This window comes from Astatotilapia calliptera, chromosome 7 (assembly GCF_964374335.1).
Source record: "Astatotilapia calliptera chromosome 7, fAstCal68.1, whole genome shotgun sequence".
Taxonomy (NCBI): domain Eukaryota; kingdom Metazoa; phylum Chordata; class Actinopteri; order Cichliformes; family Cichlidae; genus Astatotilapia; species Astatotilapia calliptera.
The window spans coordinates 38,001,469-38,026,619 of record NC_137428.1 but is presented as its reverse complement, the minus strand read 5'-3'; the positions used below and the strand labels follow the sequence as shown (position 1 = coordinate 38,026,619).

At 38.2% G+C, this 25,151-nt stretch overlaps 1 protein-coding gene and 1 long non-coding RNA gene across 2 annotated transcripts; both read left to right on the top strand.

The window, feature by feature from the left end:
* The first annotated feature begins 6,713 nt into the window (after nucleotides 1-6,713).
* Nucleotides 6,714-9,866, top strand: LOC145430102 (uncharacterized). The gene is made up of 4 exons (XR_013910513.1): nucleotides 6,714-6,791; nucleotides 7,179-7,253; nucleotides 7,523-7,630; nucleotides 7,850-9,866. It is a non-coding gene; the product is annotated as an uncharacterized LOC145430102 (long non-coding RNA).
* Nucleotides 9,867-14,847: 4,981 nt separating this feature from the next.
* dnajc25 (DnaJ (Hsp40) homolog, subfamily C, member 25) lies at nucleotides 14,848-20,143 on the top strand. Its single transcript, XM_026174530.2, has 5 exons — nucleotides 14,848-15,410; nucleotides 17,594-17,746; nucleotides 17,827-18,197; nucleotides 18,285-18,384; nucleotides 19,253-20,143. The coding sequence occupies exons 1-5, from the start codon at nucleotides 15,021-15,023 to the stop codon at nucleotides 19,373-19,375; spliced, it is 1,137 nt and encodes a 378-aa protein (XP_026030315.1). The 5' UTR covers nucleotides 14,848-15,020; the 3' UTR covers nucleotides 19,376-20,143.
* The last annotated feature ends 5,008 nt before the right edge of the window (nucleotides 20,144-25,151 follow it).

Below are 25,151 nucleotides of genomic sequence, written 5' to 3'. Positions count from 1 at the left end.
TTTCCTACAGAATGTCCTGACAAATTTACCATCGCTCTGTTTGGAGAGAAAGCTGATTTTGTGAGAAAGATTGATAATATAATTCTCAAAGGAACCAACCCTGCAATGACAAATGTGAACAACTTTGTTGAGAGAGAGAATGACTTGTACAGAATCATCAGCACTCCTGATTTTTTTGAAAAATGTCATCAACACGACAAGCTGATTATTGATTTCATGGCACTTTCTGATCCTGGGCCTGATCTGTTCATACTGGCAATCGATGCAGAAAACGACCAAGAAGATAATGTTCGGGCTCAAATACTTAAACTTCAAGATATCTTTGGAGCCAATGTCACACAAAGTTTAGTTATAATCTTAGAAAACCAAAAGAGCCGTGGTTTACTGGAGAATGTGAAACAAATGTTCTATATCCAGATGGAAATTGTAGATGAAAAATGGTGTTTATGCCGCAAGTCATTCCGGTTTGACTACAAAAGCTGCAGTAAGGATGTTGTGGAACAGCGGAAAAATGATCTGAAACACACAAGGTAAAAACTTCATTTTCTTCCTATCTGTAATATACTGCATTTGAATAACAAGTCTAATTGTATTAACAGTTAGCTTCTGTTTCCTCTAATGAGGGTATCCATCAAAGGTGGAAGAAGTCACGAAATCATTTTTATTTAGTTGAAATGCCATAATGTTAAAATAATAAAATATAAAACATACTTTAGGTTATGTTAAACAAGTCTCATCCATTTCTTGCACTGCTGAGGTTTGGTGGTGTTTCCACAATACTGACACAATACTATGACACTTCAGGCAGATTTTCTGCATTGCATTTAAATTTTGTTCTTTTCATTTAACATTAAAATGGTTCTGGTCAAGGATTAGGGGTTTTATTAGTCCACACTACATGCTCTGAAATGACATGGTGAAGTGTGATTATACGCAAATATATTTTTTATGTTTTGTCATTTGCTTTGTAAATACAATGGTCACAATTACTCTTCCAGAAACACAAAGGTTCTACCTTATAATCCTGGGAGCAAAGGTGAGTTTGTAAATTCAATATATGTTATAAAACTGACTTGTTTTTATTAAATTATAAAGTGAAAGTACACTCACAAAGTAATCAATCCATTCTATTACTGACTATTGAAAACAGTCATAGTACTAATTTTCTTATTTTTGCAACAGGTATACCGGTATAATGAAAGTTAAATAAAATAGATTTTTTTCAGAGTGAATTAGAAAAAAAAGTATTTGGTTAGATTTCAAAACATTATTTAAATATGTTTCATAATGTGATGCTTTAAAAATTATGCATTATGAATTTTTCCTCAGAAGCCAGGAATCAAAGCACATCCATCTCAGAGCAGACTGCCCCACCAGCAGAGGCACCTGGACAGGACAAAGGTATGAAAGGCAAGATGTGAGATCGGGAACTGAGTTAAAGACAGTTTAGTGCTATTTTTGTGGATTTTTAAGAACCAGTGCTCACTCTGCATAAGACATTTTCAGAGCCGTTTTAATTATATGCGTTCTTGTACGACACTTCTATTGTATTGTAGACCACAATATCAAAGTTTCATTTTTTTCATATTTATTTTTATTACAAACATTATGTGTATGTTTAGCTAACATTGCCAAATATGTCTGCTTATTAATACCAAGTCAGCTGAGGCCCTCAACATATTGTTGTACTGTGATATAATTTTATCCACTTTTCCACATATTACCCACTTTTCCTCTGGAGCAACTCATCAAAATACACCAGCTCAGAGCAGACTGCCTCACCTGCCGCATTTTTTCAGCATAAGCTATATCTGTTGCGTCATCTACAACTCCCAATGACAAAACCTTTTCATATTTATATTTTTAGTGAATGTGAGTGCAAATGGTTGTCTCTCTATGTTAGCCCAGAGTCAGGCTGGCGACCTGTCCAGGGTGTCCCCGCCTCTCACCCTATGGTATCCAGGATAGGCCCCAGCTCCTCCACAACCCTGACAAGGATAAGCGGAAGAGAATGGGTGCATGGATGATGGATGGCTGTGTAGTTTAGATTTTTAAAGTATTGAAGATCCTACAAATTGTCCTATGTGAACCATTTAAGTCCAGCTAGTGATCTCTAGTTTATTATCTACTGTTCATGACGACAAAACCTTCTCATATTTATAATTAACTATCAAACATTCTGCAAAAGAATACACTGAGCGTACACTGAGGTTTCTGAACATATTGTTGTACTATGACAAAAGTAAGCATTATTCATTTTTCCTCAGGAGCAACTAATCAGAATACACCCAGCTCAGAGCAGCCTACCACACCGGCAGAAAAAGCACATGTACAAGACAAAGGTATGCTTCAGAAAACCACAATATATTTAACCTCAAAGTAATAGGAAGTGAGACTGACAGTTTGTTCTTTACTTTGGGTAACAGTTTTAGTTTTTCACCATAAACTATAACCTAAATTCCAGAAAAGCTGGGAAGTTGTGTAACAGAACATAAGTAACATAATAAATGTTCAAACTGTTTAGTTTTACAATTTTATGCACAAAATTTGCTAATTTCAAATTTGATACTTGCCACAGTTGGGACAGGGGCATTATTACCATGGTGTAGCATCTTCTCTTCTTTTCAAAAGTTTGAAGACGTCTGGGCATCGAGGTTATGAGTTTTGGTGTTGGGTCCCATTTTTGTCTGATATACACTACTGGTCAAACGTTTTAGAACACCCCAATTTTTCCAGTTATTGCAGTTATTAATTTATTGCAATTCAAGTCGTTCAAGGTTACCCAAAACTGAAAAATAATGTACATTTCAGAATTATACAAAAAGGCCTTTTTCAGTGAGCACAAAATGGCAATAACAGTGGAAGAGAGACAGACCATCATAACATTTGAAAATGTAGGTCTTTCCTACAGAAAAATTGCAAATACAGTCAAGGTGTCAGTGAGTACAGTTTCCTCTTCACCATCAAAAGGCTCACAGAAAGTAGGGCAAACTCTGACAGGAAGAGGTCTGGCAGACCCAAAGCCACAACTCAATTAGAAGACAAGTTTCTGAGAGTTAACAGCTTGTGAGATAGGCAGCTCACAGGACAACAACTTAAAGCACAGTTGAAGTTGTGTGGTCATAGTAACCAAGTCTCAGTTTGAACTATGAAGAGAAGAGCTGCAGGTTTGACAGGACGAGCTGCAGCAAGAAAGCCATTGCTAAGACATCAGAATAAGACAAAGAGGCTTGCCTGGGCAATGAAACACCACCATTGGACCACTGAGGACTGCAACAAGGTAATATGGACTGATGAATAAAAATTTGAAATCTTCGGTTCATCACACAGGATCTTTGTAAGCATTTGAGTAGGAGAAAGGATGGTTCCACATTGTATGGCATCAACTGTCAAACATGGAAGAGGAAGTGTGATGGTCTGGATCCAGGGTGCCACAGGTGGCGACTTTGATAAGTGAAAGGTTTAGAATACATTTTGTTTATAAATTGATTCCATGATTTCTTTTTTCACAACTCCAATTGTTTATTTGTACTATTATTTCATTTCAGAGTGCAATGAGACATTAAACTGCATAATTTTCAATAAAAAAAAAAAGAAATTGGGTTGTTCTAACACCTTTGACTCGTAGTGTAGGTTTCAGCTGCTAAAGAGTTTCTGGTCATCTTTATTTTTCATTTAGTGATGCGGCAAATGTTGTCTAGAGTTGAAAGGTCTGAACTGTTGGCAGGCCAATTCCACACTCGGACTCTTCTCCAACGAAGCCATGGTGTTGTAATAGCTGCAGTATGCACTTTTGCATTGCATTGCATTTGTCCTGCTAAAATACACAAGGCTTTCTCTGAAATAGATGTCATCTCGAGGGGAGCATATGTTGCTCTAAAACCTATGTATCTTTTTGCATTCCTAGTTCCTTCCAATACATCCAACCTGCTCATATCATATGAACTTATGCACCCCCACAACATCAGAGTTGCTGACTTTTGAACTCAGTGCTAATAACATACTGGAAGGTCTCCCTCCTCTTTAGCCCAGAGGACATGCTGGTGATTACCAACAAGCATGTCAAATGGACTCGTCTAACCAAAGCAAACTTTGAAACAGTCCATTTCAAATGACTCTGGACCCACAGGACATGCAATGCTTCCGGACTATGTTTGAATATGGCTTCCTTTTTGCGTGATAGAGCTTAAGTTGGCATGTGTAGATGGCACGGCGGATTTTGTTAACTGACAGTGGTTTCTGGAAGCATTCCTGGGCCCATTTGGTAATGTCAGTGACACACATGCCGATGAGTGATGTAGTCAAAGGAGCTTGCAAAGAAATGATGTGATGTAGTGTTGTTTTAGGGCCCGAAGACCACAGGCATTCAATAGTCTCTGGCCTTGTCCCTTAGAGAAATCCAGTTTCTCTAAATCTTTTGATTATATTATGTACTGCATGAGAGTGAGACTTGCAAAGCCTTTCCAATTTGATGTTGAGGAGCATTGTTTTTGAAGTATCCACAATCTTTACAAGCACTATTTGACAGACTGGAGCCTCTGCCCTAAGACATCCCTTATAACTAATCATATTACATGTTACCTGATATCAGTTAAGTTAATTACTTGCTAGGTATTCTCCCAGTTTAATCTATTTGAACTTCAGAACTGAAGAAGGATGAGAGGTGAAACGTCCTCAAGAAACTTGAAATCCAGACGCTTTTCTGTCCAAGCTCCTTAGACCTTTTTGAACTTCCTTGACTTGTCAGCCATTTTTTGCCCCATGCCAACATTTTTGGGAGATGTAGCAGGCTTCTGAAATGACCTCATTTGTTGGATAAAGTTGTACAATTTCTCAGTTTAAACCTTTATGTTATTTATGTTCTGTTGTGAACAGAGATGGGCCGTAATGCATTAAAAGTAACACATTACTGTAATACGATTACTTTTTTAATGAGTAAACTAAAGGATTACTATTTCAAAAAAGAAATTAAGACCTGAACTCTTCCACAGCATGCATTTTTAATTTCTTTTTGATATTTGGCCATATTGGGGCCCGATGAATGTAAAAACAAAGAATTACCAGAATTTTTTTTTACCTGATTTTTGTTTCTAAGAAAAATGAGATCCACATATCAGGATATTCATTTAAAATGTCGATATAACAGTAGCTGTATAATGTCCTCGTAAGTGGATATCAGGTCCTTGTAGAGCAAAATTGAGTATTTTGGTCTAAATAACCCAAAATGTGATGTCCACATACAGTACGTGAACGTCAGGTCCTAGGAGGTTAAAATACTCTTACTTTTCCGTAAGCATGCTGCGTTACTAAACCGTGATTTTGTTTGTGAGAGTGTTTCATGACAATGATGTACGAACGTGCAACGTCCGTGGCAGCAATAGACATGTGTAGATCAACAATGGATGATACGGAGTGCGGGAGAGAGTACGACCATGCAGCGTTTAAGCTTGGAAGTACTGACATTACTTTGAGTTTAATTTCGTAAAAAGGGACATTAACATCCGCTGTACACTCTGCGTGGGAAGAAAACTTCTTTCTGCAGCAAAAAATGAAACTTCAAATCTGAGCAAGTACCGGGCACGCTGCCACGGGAATGTGAAATTCACAGAGAAACTCCGGATCCCCCACTGACATAACCACTGCAACCCCAGGCAAACCTCCACCCGCCCCACTCCTGCTAAACAGGTGAAAATAGATTTAATGAATCTTTGATTTTATTTATTTACTGCTGTGTTTTACTTGCATCTATTTGAAAGAGTGAGTATAAACACAAAACACTGTTTTTATTTTATATGCTGGAATATGCAGCAAATATAGGTTTAAATGTTAAACAAATTCTTCAAGTCAAAGACTGTTGCCTATAATTTCAATTTTTCTTGATGCATAAAGTTAAAAGATTAAAACTAATAAAACAAGTTTGAAAAAGAGACTTTTTTCATCATACTGGTTCGTGTAATTTGAAAGAATCTTAGTTTTCATTTTGTTCAAATTTAAAGAGGTTCAGGAATTTGGGTTGCATATCTGTTGTGTTATATACAATTCCCAATGACAAAACCTTTTCATACTTGTGTTTTTTAGTAAATGTGTAGTCCAGATTTGTAAGTATTGAGGAACGTACAATTATCCTATATAAGCCACTTAAGGACAGCTACTCATCTCTATTTTTTATGATGTAGAAACCTTCTGATATTTATAATTAACTTACATGACCAAACATATCTGTTTATGAATAACAGGTACGTGGAGGTTTCTGAACATATTGTTGTAATAAGACAAAAGTATGCATTATCCACTGTTCTTCAGGAGTCAGTACTCAAAGTACATCCAGTTCAGAACAGACTGTCCCAACTGCAGAAGAAGCAACTGTACAAGAGAAGGGTATGCTTCAGAAATCCACAAAACATTTTATCTCAAAATGACAGAAAATGAGTCAATTTAAATATCTGTACATGACTAACACGTTTATGACCAATGTAAACAAATTCCAGACAATTTAATGCTTTTGTTACATTTTTAACACTTACTGTGTAAGCCATTTAAATGTTTTTAATTATATGTATAAAATATCTCTTTATTTTATTTATAAAATGACTGTGTGAAAACCTTATGTGCATGTGTAGCTAATGTTACCAAACCTGCTTAGAAATAACAAATGTGCTGAGATTCTGAACATATTGTACTGTGATAGAAGTATGTATTATCCACTTTTTCCTCAGGAGCAAATAATGAAAATACACCCAGCTCAGAGCAGACTACCAAACCAGCAGAAAAGGCACTTGTGCAAGAAAAGGGTATGCTTAAAACAAAAACAATATATTTAATCTCAAAATAATAGGAAGTGAGTAGTTTGCTCTTTATTTTGTATAACACTACTATTTTTTCACCATAAACTGTATCTGTTGTGTTATCTATAATTCTCAGTGACAAAAAAATCTCATATTGATGTTTGTTAGTAAATGTGTAGTTGAGATGTTTTAAGTTTTGAAGATCCTACAGCCAACCTATGTTAAGCCATTTAAGTCCAGCTAGTCGTCTTTATTTTATTATCTATAGTTCATGATGTTCTCATACTTTTTAAATAACTTACATTACCAAACATGTCTGTTTGTGAATAACGAGTATGTTGAGGTTTCTGAACATAATGTTGCAATAAGATAAAAGTATCTTCTTTTCTTCAGGAGTCAGTAATCAAAGTACATCCAGCTCAGAACAGACTGTCCTACCTGCAGAAGAAGCAGCTGTACAAGAAAAGGGTATGCCTCAGAAATCCACGAAACATATCATCTCAAAATGAAAGAAACAAGAGACCATTTAAATAATATTTGCACAACATGACTAAAAACATTTTAATTACATTTAAATTGAATAATAATAAAGTGAGTAATTTAATACTTTTATAAGACATTTTATGTCTTTTTGAGAACTTGTGATCACCCTGTGTAAATAAGTGCAATTTTTTCATCATATGTGATATGTTTAGACAAGATAAACTTGCTTTCATGATAAAATACCAATCAATCAGGAGCCAGGAATCACAGTACATCCATCTCAGAGCAGACTGACCGGCCAAGAGGAAAAGGACCTGGAAGAAACAAGGGTGTGCTTCAGAAAACTACATCTAATTCTGAAAGTGAGATCATATAAACTGATATTTGATGTATATTGTTTTAGAAAATACAGTTAAAAAAATCTAATTTTAAAGTGGTCATAAGTAAGACAACTTAAACATAACAAAGCTTGGAGATCTAAATTTTCTGCATTTTATTTAAAGCTGACATATTGGCACCCAGAGGTTGAAAACCAACACTATTGGAAACTATTGATGAAATAATCTAGCATTTACTTTCAGTTGAGAGGGGCAGTGATGCAAAGGAAGACATCATATTTAACATCATTCTGCTGGGACAAACTGGGACTGGGAAGAGTGCGACTGCAAACACCATCCTGGCTGCTGGGAAGCACCACAAGGACAAAGGCCAGGGTTTTGAAGCCAAGCCAAGCTCCATACCAATCACCACCAAGTGTAAGGACAAAATAATCGAGATATGTGGAACAAAAGTTAGACTGGTCGACACCCCAGACTTCTTTTATGAAGATAAACCTATAGAGGAGGCACAAGTAGAAGAGTGTAAGAGGTACTGTCAGGAAGGGCAGTGTGTAGTGTTACTTGTGATACAGTTGGGCAGGTTCACAGATGGTGAAATAGGAATATTAGAGAAACTGGAAGACAAGCTTGGCTGGAAAATCAGGAAAAACACAATTGTCCTATTTACACATGGAGATGATTTGAAAGGCACAGTGGATCAGTTTATCGGCAACAGGAGTTGTCTCAAGCACATTGTGAAATCTTGTAACAATCGTTACCATGTATTCAATAACAACTCCAAGGATACTAAACAAGTCAGGGAGCTCTTTGATAAATTTCGTGAAGAAAGCTTTTTAAACTCAAAACCACATTCACAGTGCCCTTTATTCTAGCTACTGCTGATTCAGGGGTGTGAAGTGCAATTTTCTGCTGGCATGTGAACTAATTTTACATTAAACCTAGATATCATGATTTGCCATTTTGTTTCATCTTGAATATTTAGCCAAACTGAAAGGACATTAGTAAACAATTTATAATTTTTCATCAGACTGCCAAAGTTGGTGATACAACCTCTAGCTCTTATGTATGTATATGAAATAGTGCAGTCAGTTATAAAGACTAACTTTAAAAGACTTAGAAACATGCTGAGGAGAGCTTGCTGTGAAATTAAAGTGGTTCCTAAGCAACATACAGATTAAATGTTTATGAATAAATTGAATACATTTTTGATTTTATTTACCTATTTTTTTCTGTGACTGATGTTTGGACAACACAAAAGACTTCAAACAGGAAATGCAGTGAAAAATAAATTATACAACACACTCACATAGCCTTAACACATGTTAAAGCTATAATATATTCTACTTATTCCATTACTGGCTCATTAGTGTGTTCTCGAGTTTTTGCTGAAATGCGCATTGGGGAAGTGAAAACAAACTGAAAAAATAGAAGCTTCAAACTTCTACTTTCCACTGTATCATCATATGAAAAGTTGCAGCTTTTTATGTTTGGAGCCTGATAATTCAAATTTCATTAGATCTGACTGTTATCCCTTCCATATGGCGTGTATTTATATAGCGCTTTTCTAGTCCCTAAGGACCCCAAAGCACTTTACATATCCAGTCATCCACCCATTCACACACACATTCACACACTGGTGATGGCAAGCTACATTGTAGCCACAGCCACCCTGGGGCGCACTGACAGAGGCGAGGCTGCCGGACACTGGCGCCACCGAGCCCACTGACAACCAACCAGTAGGCAACGGGTGAAGTGTCTTGCCCAAGGACACAACGACCGAGACTGTCCAAGCTGGGGCTCGAACCGGCAACCTTCCAATTACAAGGCGAACTCCCAACTCTTGAGCCACGATCACCCCAATATCACATCTACCTCAGTGCTTTTTCTCTAGCTCAGTGAATTCCTCTCTAGTCCCTAAATGGATCTTTCAGGCCAAAGCCGCCTTCTAAAAATGCATGGGCATCTGGTATTCTAATGATAGCTTGTTTTACAAAACAATAAATGTACCAATAGCATACAGAATAAATAGGCTAAACACAAATAAAAGTTATTATTCAGAGGACAAAGGTGACACGTGGCCGTTTGTAATTTGCAGGTGTTTGTCAATTTAAACATACATTCAGTTTCTCCTCTGAATGTGCAATGAATGTAATATTGTAGAAAAAAAGTCATCAATATATACATTATCATTTGGCATTAATTTTCTCACTGTTCTTTTTTTTTCTTGTTTCTGTGCAATAAACTGCCACTGCTACCTGTACTCTTGCTCATGAACACATTCATTTATGATTACTACTACCATCAGTGAAAAGGTACTGTTAACCGTACTGCTTTATTTTGCAATGGACATGTAACTGTGTATGAATATTTTGCTAAAACTGTCAGAAGGAGTGCCTGAACTAGAAAAAAGAATGTTTGCAAAAGTTAATCAAACATCACATCATCAGCTAGCTATAAAATAATAGACCATTATTAGCCAACACTTTAAAGTCTTTGTTATATTTGTCAGAAAGCAATGGTTGAAATTATGTTTTTTTACCTAATAAAAAATGTTGCATAAACAGCTGATGAAACCAAATCGATCCTGATATTATGCATAGCAAGAAAATAGAATATGCTTCTAAGTTAGTAAACCATCTGTCTGGATTAGTCTCAGCCCACTGGAATGTTCACTGTACAATTTCTTAGGTGTTTGCTATTTCTTTCAACATTTCTTTCAACACAGTAGGTTAGTTTGACAATTTCAGAAACATATGTGGTAAAGATAGTGTTGCTCAATGGCCGCGCCAAGTCATAGAGAGCAGATACTGCTTCCTGCTAATACTGAAATAACAACAATAGGCAGTGGCTCTGAGTTACTGATGAAAGTGCATCTCAGAAACAGTTTACTGATAATGAGGAAGCTTCAATAGGCCACAGACTTAATTTTGTGGGAACACCTGGATATTAGGTATAAATATAATTTGTCTAAAAGTAATTTTAGGTAATGAATTATTTCTTAAACAAACATAATCATAACTTTACTATTACTTAATAATGAATGCATAACTTACCCTTTTATATAAACTACAAGGCTAAGTACAAACAATAGTCAGCTTTAAAAAAACAAACACCATTTGTTAACCCTAGAACACTATCGCTGGGTGATTTACACCCGAGAAAATAGATTTACATGATTTCTCTCTCCTGCAGCTGTTTGCGTGTCGAGGAGCCTGTGCCTTCACCAGGGAAGTCTCAAATGTCCCAGGAATGGGTGGACCAAAGACCAGCTTTCCAGAGTCATTATTTTGTTTTAGGAGTTTTATTTTTCATTTTGTTAGACATGGCACAGTTGAAAGTAAAAGAAGACCACTCTAATTTGTCATGTGTTGTCATATTTTCATATATTTGATTACTTTTCATTGGTTATATTATATCGGGTAAAAATCACCCGGCATTAGTGATCGTGTTACTATTTATAGCGATAGTGTTCTAGGGTTAAGAGAACAAGGGCGACACCTGGTGGTGATGGGTCTGAGTGAAGTACATACAGTATCTCACAAAAGTGAGTACAAGTATACCCCTCACATTTTTGTTATATCTTTTCATAACAAAACATTGAAAATATGACACTTTGATACAATGTAAAGTAGTCAGTGTACAGCTTGTATAACACTGTACAAAACTGAGTACACCCCTAAGTGAAAATGGCTAATTGTGCCCAATTAGCCATTTTCACTTCTGGTGTCATGTGAAGTCTAACACGGCACATAGTGGCAAATAATTCTCTGAGGATCTGAAAAAAGGATTGTTACTCTACATAAAGATGACCTAGGCTATGAGAATATTGCCAAACCTCTGAAACTGAGCTGCAGCACAGTGGCCAAAACCATGCAGTTTAACAGGACAGGTTCCACTCAGAACAAACCTCATCATGGTCGACCAAAGAAGTTGAGTGCACATGCTCAGTGTCATACCCAGAGGTTGTCTTTTGTAAGATAGGTGTATGAGTGCTGCCAGCATTACTGCCGAGGTTGAAGGTGTGGAGGGTCAGCCTGTCAGCGCTCAGACCATATGCCGCACACTGCATCACATGGCTGTCGTCCATGAAGGAAGTGTCTTCTAAAGATAATGCACAAGAAAGCCTGCAAACAGTTTGCTGAAGACAAGCAGACTAAGAACATGGATTAGCTGTGGCCTGATGAGACCAAGATAAACTGATTTGGTTCAGATGGTGTCAGGGTGTGTGGTGGCAAACAGGTGAGGAGTACAAAGACAAGTGTGTCTTGCCTACAGTCAAGCATGGTGGTGGGATGTCATTGTTTGGGGCTGCATGAGTAATGTTGGCACTGAGGATCTACAGTTAGTTGAGGGAACCATGAATGCCAACATGTAATGTGACATGTACTGAAGCAGAGTATTCTTCCTTCCCTTATTCCCTTCATTCAGAAACTGGGCCACAGGACAGTATTTCACTTCTCTGTACAAGTAACTTACCAGATGCAGCTGATTTGTTTTTCATATATGGTTTAATTTGTTAAGGTTTGTTTGTTTTTAAGTGGGCATGTGCCCCTGCCTTGCTCCCACCAATATCAACTGTGTCTGAAATCACTCACTCCTCACTTAACAGAACATGAGTGGTGGGCAATTAATTTTCCCATGAGAAACTGGGATTGTTGGGACCAATATGCTGCACTCAGTTCCGCTCGGTATTAATTTTAAATCTTTATAAACTGCTACTGGTAATAGTAGATGTTACAATTAGAAATTGTAAAATTAAATTAATGCGATTTACATGTAATTACATAACAGATGTCTTTGAGATCATTCAGTTATTCACTGCTCCCCAGAAAGTGGAATTTCTGATAAAACCAAAAATGAAATTTTACAATACAAATAACATTTACTCATATATCCATGAGTAAATGGTTAGGTTATTTCTCATTAACGCAAATATCTAGTCAGCCACTCGGGATCGGGGGAGATTGGTGATTTAAGACACTTTAAATGTGGCATGGTTTTTCATAACAGAGGTCAGGGTACAATGCCCAAACTTTTGGAGCTGACCGTAACGAAACAACAACTTGTTACAACTGAAGTATCCTCAAGAGCATCTCTGAATGCACAATATGTCAAACGTTGAAGCAGATGGGTTACAGCAGGAGAAGACCAGATTGGGTGCCACTCCTGACAGCTAAGAACAGGAAACTGCTACAATTCACACAGGCTCACAAAAATTTGACAATAGAGGTTTGGAAAAATGTTGCCTGGCCTGATGAATCGCAATTTTTGCTGGAACGTTTGGATGGCAGGGTCATAGTTTGGTGTAAATGCATGAAATCATGGATCTATTCATTTTACATATCAGTATTTGAAATAATCACAGAACTGTTACAGTACTTACCACGGAGCGTGTGCTCAGGAAATCCGGAATCTGTTGTTACCACAAACTGCCACACGAGGGCGCTCAAGTAGAAAACAGATGATTTACAAAGCATTTTTACAAAGTGATTTACACAAGACAAACAAATATGGAAGCCCGTTTCCACCACACAAAAAAATGTAAAGTTTTGAGTTAATAAGTCGAAATTTCGAGAAAAGTAACTCAAAATTTCAAGTTACTTCTGCCAATCAGTAATCTACATGGAAAGCACACTCAAAACTGGATCGCAACAAATTGGCGCTTTCGAGAGTACGTTTGGTGATATTAACGCCATGTGATTCAGCTAATAACACAAGGATTTCATCAGTTGTGAAGCCACACTGAAAATAATCAGCAATTTCTGCATTCATGACTGGCTGTAATACTGGTAGCTTAGCTGTAGCATTTGTAGCTGAGGGCTTCAGCTTCCGGGTAACAAGGAAATGACGAACTCGAAATTTCGAATTAATAACTCAAAATTTTGAGAAAAGTCAGTCAAAGTTTTGAGTTATTAACGTGAAATTTCAAGAAAAGTAAGTCGAAATTTTGAGAAAATAACTAGAAATTTTAAGTTATTTAAAAAAAATTATTTTTTTTAAAAAAAAGCATCCATGACTCGAAATTTCGAGTTTTGGATCCTTTTTTTTTTTTGTGGCAGAAACGGGCTTCCATACCTCCATACTAGCAGATCATGAAAATCATATGAAAGATTAAAACAGCAGGAGTAACATTTATCATCATTTTAAAAGGAGATTTAAAAAATGACTAAAATAAGAGGGGGAAACTGGGAAAGCTTTAAAAGAGTTGATATCTGTGTGAAGCTTTATCTGAACTGCTTCACTGCAACTGTTAAATCAACCACCAGAAGGCGACGGGAAGCCTGTCGCTTGATGCCGCGTCATCGTTCAGTCTCAATTCAAAGATTATTCATGATAGAAGACGGATCACTCCGATAATTTATTTAATTATTTTTCAACTTTCTCTTTATAGATTTTGTCGTTTTAAAACTGTAATTGCAGTAAGTTATTTCCTATAAATATTTAGAAGTTAATGTTTGACCCAAATGTTGAACACATCTGCATTTTTCTGTGGGAAACAGTCTTGGAATATCTGAGTAACTAGAATAAAGAAAGTGATCTTTATCACAAGTAAGTGGGGAATTTTCAGTCATCATGGCCGGCGTCAACAGAGGCAGCCAAACACTAAATCTATGTGAGTGGAACATAATTAACTACAGAAACAAGAGCAATGCACCAGTAATATCACACTGATTAAGAGCCTGTAGTGTGCACTACTCTAGAAAAGAAATTCACAGCATGTGACAATAAACTTCTTCTTCTTTTTTTTTCCTGATCCATCAAACCTTTCACCAGAATGTTCCCTGAATAGTCTTGTCAATGCCACCATGCTTTTGATGAGATGTTAGGGCAAAATTACATGTATTGTTTATTTATTTGTGCTAAATCTGACTGCAAAGTAGGCTATAATTTGGTTAGGCCAGCCACTGTAGATCTGAAACATTTTATGATATGCTGCACCTCAGGGGCTGAAAAAAATATCTTGTATCCTGCAGTTTTATCAGTTATAAAAACAATAAAAAGGGATTCCATGTGAAATAAAGATACACATCATCCACACAAGAGCGTCAACAAATTCATTTTTGGATATTTGTTTCAACAAATAATAATTTCACTGTAATTTCACTCAATATTTTCACCTGGAAATCCATGACGTACCAGCAGCAGTTGACAGTCCCAGAACCATTAAACTATGAGGTTTATGAAGATGACAGTGTTGTAGCTACTTAACAAAAAAAGGGAAGAAAAAAACAGTATTTCATATATTTGTGCATTTTAATTTAGAGAACTGGAACATTATAGGCTGGAACCGAAAAATAAAACCAATAAAAAACAAAAAATAAAAACTTAAATGAACTAATCAAAGAAATGAAGGAGGCTTCATCTTTCTACCAAACGATCTTCGATTGTCATCCTTCCGCTCCGGCTCGTTTTGATGTCGTCAGCAGTGAGCGACGGGACAGCAGGCAGGCAGACGGCAGAGATGGCTGCTCCCGGGGAGCGGAGCGGTGGCGGACAGAGCACCGGCTGTCCGCGGGCGGTGAAGTCGTGGTGGCGCCTCGCGGTGCTTCTCCTCTCCGTGTCCTCCCTGCCGGCGGTCTCGGCGTTGGTGGAGGGTCTGTACTGTGGGAAGGAGGTGTGCTACGACGTGCTCGGTGTCACTCGGGAGACCTCCAAGTCGGATATCGCCCGGGCTTACCGTCAACTGGCCCGGCGGTACCACCCGGACCGGTTCAGGCCGGGGGAGCCGGGCTTGGAGGGGGAGACCCAGGAATCTGCACACACCAAGTTCCTGCTCATCGCGACCGCGTACGAGACGTTAAAGGTTCGTCCGAGAGTGTGGGAAGTTTGAAAGCTTTACAGTGTTTTTTTGTTTTGTTTTTTAATTTCCTCATAAAAGTTTCATTTGTTGTAATATCCACCCGGAAACTATTTGTGCCATCATGTCTACTTGATCCAATCTTGGATTACCTCAAACTGTGCTGCAGGTTTAAGTCTTCACTGCTCTAATAGTCCTAAAATAGACATGAAGTCAGCTTGTGCTTCCGATCCTGTAATATATCCTCTGATATTTGACCATCTTAATAGCGCTCCACTATTTTTAAGTTATTTTTATTTCCATATTTGTAACCTTGAACTTTTCTAGAGTAACCTTGCATGATTCATACTCCAAAAACTGGGCCTTTGTGCTGGTCAGTTCATTCTGTAAGCAAAGAGCTGTCTCTTTAAGGCCATTTGTTCAAAAATCTAACTTTCCTCTGATTGGCCAGCTTCCAGAAGTCTGCAGAGGGGTAGAGACTTGCGCTTTAGAGTTGGGATATATTCAAACCTATAAGCAGAAGTTTCCCTTTTAAACCCATTACAAAAACATGTTTAAACAAAATAAATCTTTAAAACATGACAGGTTTTAAAGTAATAACGTGGTAAAAAGCTTCAGACAGCTGGGCGAGGAGCACAAACAAATTAAATGCATGCAATACAAGCACTGATATTTTCTGATAACAGATTTTATCAAAACTGGGGCTTACAGAGGTCGTCTTTGAGTATTCTGAGTGTCAGACTCTGTATTTCTTGTATTCTGGTGAATTTTTGTGCAGCAGTTTGTACAGATTTATGCATCCATGTACAAATTTATGAAAAATATATTTCTTTGGGTAAAGGAAAACACAAAAATTAGACACCACTTGTCAAATTAAAAAAAAAATAAGTATAATGCAGGCATTCTGTCATTTTCACATCAATGAGTCACATGAACATGAATATTGTTTACTTTTCTCATTAAATATTATCAGAGCTGACACATGCATAAACATGATGTATTTCATAGCTGATTTACACCCATGTTCAAAACTTTAAAAGTTTCCGCACATACGTGTATTTTTAGGACTCGTGTTCATCTTGACTTTGTTATTAATAAGTTGTGAGCTGAAAGGCCTGACATTTCATCATCCGGCTGTTCATTTTATTGGTAGTTACTATAGAGATAAAGTACTTAATCTTAAATTCAACACCTTTGTCATTTACATTCAACCAGAGTCTAGAGTTGCAGGTAAAGTTTAATAATCACAATCAATTGCATAAAGTTCAGTAAAAAAAAAAAGAAGAAGAAAAAAATAGAATAAAATAAAATGTGTTGAACAGTTTAAAATTATTTCTGTAATTGACCTCAGTGTTGCTTTTAACGAAAAATGTAATTCTTTAAGAACTAATCATTTGTTCCATGTTATACTCTATCCACTGACGTATGCTCTATTGCCAAAAGTCCCGCATCCAAATCATTGAATTCAAGTGTTCCAGTTGTTGCCATGTCAATGGATGTTGAGGCGGACAGTTCAGAGAGATCAACAACTTACTGTAGCATCAAACGCTGCAGACCTTCAAACTTCATGTGGTCTTCAGATTAACTCATGAACAGTGTGTAGAGAACTTCATGGAATAGGTTTCCATGGCTGAGCAGCCTCATCCAAGCCTAACATCACCCAGCATGATGCAAACCGTGGGATGCAAGTGAAAGGGGCCCTCAATGCTTCAGCGCTGACTTCGCACCAGTGCATAAAGCAAGGTTGATGTGGAAGAACTTGACTGCCCCTCGCAGAGTCCAGACCTCCACCTGACAAAACACTTTTATGATGAATTAGAGTTGATTGTTACAGTAAATTTTTCAGTGCAGGGGAACTGGCTGATAAAGAGTTAGAAGGACGGATACTGTAGCTTTATTTTATTTGAAAGAAACACATTTAGTGTCCAGTGATCTGTCAGATTATAAAATTATAAAAGCAATTTCTGCCAGTTAATGTGCTCTAATATATGCTTTATATTGACTGGCAGAGAAAATGAAATGCAGCATGAGAGAAGTAGGATGAGTGGAAACCAGTATTTGACTCAGAGCTTGTTAACTCTCCTAAGACAGAAAACCAGTGTTTTCCTCACTCCGGATTAACAAACTCAGTTCTCATAGGTGTTTTAATTCTTGGAGGAATTAAAACCTGCTGATCTTTGTGTGTGCAGGATGAGGACACACGGCGGGACTACGACTACATGCTGGACCACCCTGAGGAGTACTACCAGCACTACTATGCCTACTACCGCAGACGGCTCGCTCCCAAAGTGGACGTCCGGGTCGTCGTCCTGGTCACCATTTGTGCCATCTCAATCTTCCAGGTAAGACCGCACACTGAGTAAGCCATGGTTTGCTGAACATCATCTGACTTATTTACAAACCTGTTCCCATCTCTCTGCAGTACTACAGCTGGCACAGCAGCTACAACGAGGCCATCAACTACCTGATGACCGTTCCCAAGTACCGCATCCAGGCCACGGAGATCGCCAAGCAGCAAGGCCTCCTCAACCGCACCAAGGAAAAAGGCAAGAACCGACGCTCCAAGGAGGAGATCCGGGAGCAGGAGGAAGAGGTGATCCGCGACATCATCAAAAACAAGATAGACATCAAAGGGGGTTACCAGAAGCCCAACCTGTCGGACATCCTGCTGTGTCAGATCGTGCTCTTCCCGTACTACCTGACCTACTACGTGGCGTGGTACGCGTCCTGGGTGTACCGCTTCACCATCTGCAGAGAGGAGTATGGAGATGAGGAGAAGCTCTACATCATCAGGTCAGCTCAAGCTTAAGCAACAATATGAATGCCGGGATGAATGACATGAAACATGTTTAGAAGTTTCTCACCTTGCTTTATCCTCAGGAGGTACATGAAGCTGTCCCAGACTCAGTTTGACCGCCTGGAGGAAAGCACCAAGCGGACCTTCCTGGACAAACAGCTCTGGATCAAAGAAAACTTCGAGGTTGGTCGCAGTCAATTCTTTCTTTTGCTTCTTCCCTCCTACAGCCTCCTCCTTGGATATTCCTGGTACGTTTTTAGTGTCTTTGGCCTTACTTACTTCATGGATAAAGCTCCAGCTCCATCCTTTAAAGGCAGCTGGTGTTAGTTTGACCACAGGTCTTTCAGGTGTTGCACAGACTTGCAGCTGGTGATGATGGACCTTGTCCTTTTCTGCAGCCTCAGTAAACTCTGCATAGCAGGGCCAGGTTCAGACTACAGTCAGCAGCTGCAGTCTAAGACAGTGGTGCTCTACATCCAAACTGTGAGATGAAAGATTTGAAACAGTTTAATGATATCAGGGAATCACCTGACAGAAAGGAATGGAACTAGCCAGACTGGACTTTCAAAGTAAAGGCCATTGCATACCGGTGATTGGTCAGAGTAGTTTATTCAGATCGCTGCAAATTCATCCAATAAAATTATGATGTCTGTGTGAGCGTCTTTTACGTGTCTGATGTGTAAATACCTTAAGAGTGTGGCAGCTTTCCAGAAGTCAGTCATGTTGTTGTCGTGTAGTCAGCATCTTTCAGCAGTTACTCCTGACCAGTCAGAAACAAACCTACCTGTAGCTCCTGCTTCCAGCTTCACCTCGTTTGCCCGTGCAGAATCAGAATTCTTAGACCCAATAGCTGTGATGGGAAGAGCTTTGGTACAGCCTTATGGTTTCAGATACTGCGTCCTCTGTCAATATATTAGCCCTTCGAGGATCCTAGTGGGACATTTTGTGCCATTCCATTTTTTTATTTTTATCCTATTTTCGCTGTGCTGAATTAATTTAGTGAATATTTGTTCAGTTCCATACATTATCTTAAAATGTCTTTGTCTTTCAGGTGTACAGAAAAGAGCAGGAGGAGGAGATGAAGGTGAAGATGGCAACCGACACGAGGATGAAGCGGTACCGCCGCTGGATGAAGAACGAGGGGCCGGGCCGGCTGACCTTCATCGACGACTGAGCGGCACAGAAAGCATCCTCGATGACAGACACGCCTGCCTCGGTGTCAACACACACACAGAGGGACGCCACGCTGTGTGAGAAACGTACCTGTACAGAAAGATTATATAGCAGAGATATTTTCATAGCATTCGGGCCTCTGACAGGACGACGGAGGGAATAAACTGTGAGCTGAAGCTTGAGATTTTCAGTAATTTTTTTATATCATGGCTATTTTTTATTATGTTTTTGTTTTCCAAACTAAGTAGAGGGAAGTTTAATAATGATTCAGTAATTTTTTTATTAGTATTTTTGGTTTTCTCCTGCTGGTAAAAACACTGAGTGACTTTTGGAGCCCGAAGTGTTATTAAGTGATTTTCTGTTGGATGAATAACCAGGCCGCTGCTGGTTATTATACCAAAGTGTCCTTTGGTAAGACAGCGACGGTTAGAAACATCAATCAGAAGCTGTTTGAGCGCATAAGAAACAGCTTCAGTACGTTATTTCTTCCAGGGCTTTTCTGTCTCTGATGTGCTGCTGAAGCTTTTTTTATCTGAAGAAAATGAGACGTGGTGTTTTGGTATACATTTGTGTAAATGGAAACCAAAGTCACAGCTGCGGTTTCACAACAGCTGATCTTTGTCACTCGCTGACTCTTTTTCATCATCGCTCTCCTCAGAAGTTCAGGTGGCTGCTTACTGTTTACTGCATTTCAGAGGTTGATTTTACTCTGTGTTATTTATTGTTTCCACGTTTCGTTTTAGCGAAATTAAAGTCACTCTGAAATTAACCTGCCCTGTGGTTTTTGGTGTATGAACACAAGTTTTCTGAGAGCTAATCAAACACTGCAAGGAGAATGCATAAAATTGTCATGCTATATTCAGATACATCTCTACTCTATTTGACTCATCATGAGTTAAAGAGTGTCTGGTTATTTTAAGTAATTTGTGGTTAATGAAGTTGCTTCATTAACCACAAATTCAGTTCAAGTCATGCTGGCTTGCTCTCTTTTTCAAACTTTAACGGAAACACTTGTTTCCTCTTTCACATGTCAGAGGGGTGGAGCTTTAAACCCTCAAGCCTGAAGTAAAGCAGCTGCTGTTTAATAGAAGTACCAGAACTGCAGTTCCTCTAATGTCCACTGGAGGCTGGCTCCAAAAGTGAATGAGTCCACAGTTAAAACAAACATGTTTATAACTTGATACTAAAAAAAAAAAAAAACTGTTCTGAAATTAATTTCTGCCTTGAAAACAACAGCATGATTGGTTGGATATGTAGTACCAATTAGCACTGCCACCGCATACCAAGGACGAGTCCTGATTCAAACCTCAGCTACTTGTTAACCCAGATATAATTATCAGTCAATGTCAGGCATTTGGTCATGGTGAAGACAAGGTACTGAAGTTCAAATCGAGCATCAGAGTGAAGAGAGGTGATTTACCTGACTTGCATCTTTGTTGGTGTCACACAGGCTGTCTGAATATATCAGAAGCTGCTGACCTGCTGGGATTTTCCCCCAAAAACATCTCCAAGGTTTACAGAGAACGGTCAGAAAAACAGAAAATATCGAGCGGTTAAAAATGTCTTCTTGATACCAGAGACCAGAAGACAATGGCAACTCAAACAACCACTCATTACAACCATGGTATGCAGAAGAGCATCTCTGGACTACAGCAGCTGAAGACCACACTGGGTGCCACTCCTGTCACCAAAGAACAGGAAACTTTGGCATAAAAAACTTAAACATGGATCCATCCTGCCTTGTATCAACAGTTAAGGCTGGTGTTAGTGCTGTGATGGTGATGTTTTCTTGGTACACTTTGGGCCCATTAGTACAGACTGAGCATTATCTAAACACCACAGCCTGCTTGAGTGTTATTACTGACCAGATCCATCCCTTAATGATCCCAGTTACTGGATTCTGGAATATGACATATAGCTCTGTGTACTCAAGTAGAGCACCTTTGGGTGGAAAAGGAGATTCACACCATGGCTGTTTAGCAGTCATGTGACACCATCATGTCAATATGGACAAATTTCTGAGGAAGGTTTCCAGCACTTTGCTGAATCTGCCATGAAGAATTAAGACAATTCTGGAGGCAAGTGGGCTTCGATCCAGTACTTGCAAGGTGTACTATAAGTTTATGGTGAGCATATAAATTAATATATTTTAATATCCTTCACAGACCTCCATATAATGCGAAAACTAAAACAACCACTTAAAGCTTTAAAACAAAAAACTAAACTGATCTAAAATCAGAAACTGAGAAGAAAACTATAACATCTCTTGTGACTTACCAAGCTTCACGAACCATTCTGTGTTCAATCTGAAGAGCTAGACTATTTGATGTTTCAGAGTGAAAAATATAAAATAAAATCATTTAAAAATATATGAAATGGCGATGTGGCTCTCTGGGTAAACATTGCTCTGCTTTTGTTTGAACTATAATTAAATCACACGGGAGCATGTGAGCACTACACCTTCATTGCTCAGTCTGAGCTCTAAATCACCGGAAAATGAACGATGGTAGAAAGAAGACGACGCACACCGTGTCAGGGTTTCCATTAACAATAAAAATTATTAACATACATTTTTTTAAACATACAAAAACAAACAATACAAGGCAAAAGGATGATAGAAGGCCCATGTCATTCCAACATTAACCACAATAATCTGGTATCATAATAAGAGCAAAAAGGAACCAACATAACCTGGCTGGGAGTCGAGTCTTAGCAACGACGCGTTATTTAGTTAACTGATTAAAATAGTGCCAGCTGAGATGATCACAATCATACTTCTTCTTCAATGAAAAACAAAACAGATACACAAGTGCAGAGACTTACAGACCTCACAGAGGGTCTGTCTTCTTTTTTCTTTTTTTAAAGAACGGTTATAATAATAATAAGAGCTTTAATCTGCCTTTGCAACTAACTACATTACAGGAAGTACACACACTGAAGGCTTCACAAAGAAAAACTGTTCTGTACATCGATTCAGCCAAAGCATCCAAGCACATTTCCACCGTCACAAACAGCCTGAACAGTGCAATCAAGTCAGCTGGCTGCCCTCGTGTTTGGAGTTCACCGGCTTTGACAGCAGCCTGTAGGAGATCCCAGTTTATCCCACAAATGTAGACGAATGACAAAACACTGACTCAGAACAGACTCAAGTATTTTAAAAAGAACCTATTATGATTTTCCTTTTTTTTTTTTTTTCCCCCCATCACAGGTGTACACCTACAATTCAGCACCAAACTGCACAGACTCGATCAGACACACAGACGCTCACGGAGCAGCTGGCAGAAGGTCAAATCCTGAGAAACCACCTCAGGATTTGACTCTGGAGTGACTCAGTCTGATTTTGAGAGGTTTTCGTGTGTGTGTGTGTGTGTGTGTGTGTGTGTGTGTGTGTGTGTGTGTGTGTGTGTGTGTGGGGGGGGGAAGTGACTCTCTCCCAATTAGTGGGCAGTTGCCATGGCAACAGAAACATGAACGCCAACAGCAGTAGTAAATAAACTGCAAACCGTTACAGTCAGCCTGGATTGTTTAAGATAATATCATATGTGCATTTGTGATGCAATAAAAATGCTATTTTTAAATACTGATTATGATCATTATCAGTTCAGTAGTGTTATATTGTGGCACTTCTTATCAAAACCATTATTGTTTATAAATCTGAGGCAAAAGTTTAAACTTCAGACTGCTTTAAACTCAGTTTTTTTTCTACTCTTGGCTCTGCATGAAGTCAGAGAGAGTGGATATCCCTAATATGGTCATCTGACAACAGAAGCTCCAACCACCTGTATAGGGAGAGTGGCAATTCAGAACAAAAGGGGAGGAGCTAAAACTGTTTGTTTCAGATAAGCAGAGTTGATTATTATTATGCTTTATTTTAAGCTTTCAATTATTTTATTGAATCTGTATGTTATGGAATTAGCTTATGAGTTTCATAATTTTTTACTATGCTATTGTTGCTCAGTTTTTCTTTTCCCATGCTAAAATTCACAGCCTGTACAGAGGTTTGGCAAGAACCAGTACATCCTCGTGGAGGGAAATCTGCAGTATAAATGATGTTTGCTTGCTTTTTAGGGATTATTTTATAATTCTGAATCACACAAAGTGACTCCAGTAGCAATAAACAGAATAGGTTCCCTTTAACTTAAGTTCAAATAAGTACAATAAACAGTAGTTTTTAGAAAACCTTCAGTCTGGAGTAAATCCAAATAAAATAAAAAGTACATCTGTGACAAAACAAATTCAAACCTTCACTGGCTGTTAATCTCTTTATATACTAAACACGACCAACTGTGTCCTCTCTTACTGCATACATGCTGTGAAGCAGACCGGATCACCTCGTGAGCACCCACAGAAGCTCTTTCCAAGACGTCCAGGAGAAGATCCGATCTGCCCACGAAGAGTCTGTGATCTTTTGGTTTGTGTGTAAATACAAACTGGGATATTTTCAGTTATAATGTTATCAAGCCAAACATGGAAGTGAACCGGATTTAGGCTCCCAGCGCTCTTGACAGAAGTTTCAGGTCTCACCAATGGTTTCAAGGTTGGAAACATGACTGTAGCGCTACAGCAAATCTGTCTGTCCTTGTGCGTTCTAGTGACTTCAAAAGTCCAACACACAATACAAAGTGTCCAGGAAGCATTCTTCATGCCTCCATCCTTTCAGGTTTAAGGAGCATTAAGTCAGGCTTTCTGCTCTCAAAGTCTGTTTTTCCATGAATAGTGACACAGCCAGGTGTTTGCCTGCTATCCATGACAAGTTTTTTTTTGTTGTTGTTTTTTGTTGTTTTTTTTAAACAAACTCCAAAAGGACAGAAAGGGCTTTGGCCATGGTTCAGTTTCGTTTTCTCGGCCCCATTTTTCCTTCTTTTTTTTTTGACGACTTAGAAAAGACAACACGAGAGTAAATCCAAAGGCTTTAGTGAAATCACGAGAAAAAACAGAAAACAAAAAGCAATCATCTTTAACATCAAACAACTTCACGACAAGAAGTGGGGATTTTGGCAAAGACGAAAGCAAAAAAAGAACAAAAACAAAAAACTTTTTTTCTTTTCTTTTTTTTTTAAATCACAGTTTGGAACTGCTGGAGTTTTTTTTTTTTTTTTTTTTTTAAACATGGGGTCTGTGTGAGTAGCACACAATGTGATGAAAATAAGCTTGGTTTTCTCTGTACAAGAGCCAAACAAAAAATGTAGTTTTTCCTTCATCCAATCAGATGGGCCACAAATTGGCGTTTAGGATATTTCCAAAGGTCATTTTGATGTTTTCAACAGTTCCTTTTTCAGAGAGATGTCACCAAACCACCCGGCTTGGATGAAGTTTGGGCCAACAGTTTCCAGGGCTTTACAAAGTCCAGCTTTGACATTAAACTGTCAAAATGGAACCAGTTTGTTTCACTTCCTGTCTTATGGAGTTCTGTTGTATGGAAGCCCATTTGTACCAAGAAAAAAATGACCATTTAAATACAACAAAAACTAACCAACAATAAAAGCCTTGCTTAGTCAGACTTATGAAACATGACCCTGTTTTAAAGTCAAAGATTTTATCTCACTGAGCAAGGATTGTATATCATTAGTTTAAATATTAGCTAGCAAGTCAAAGTATTATTTAATCTGATCTTAAAATGAAATACTGTTTACTTAGTTCAACATCAACATAATAAGTGAATACTTTTGGCTTTGTTTGTAAAAGTTTGTAATATTAAATAAAACTGATGTCGGAAATGAATCTAAAAAAATAGTCAAGATTCTGATTATTTTTTTTCCCTATCATTTTCTTTGAAC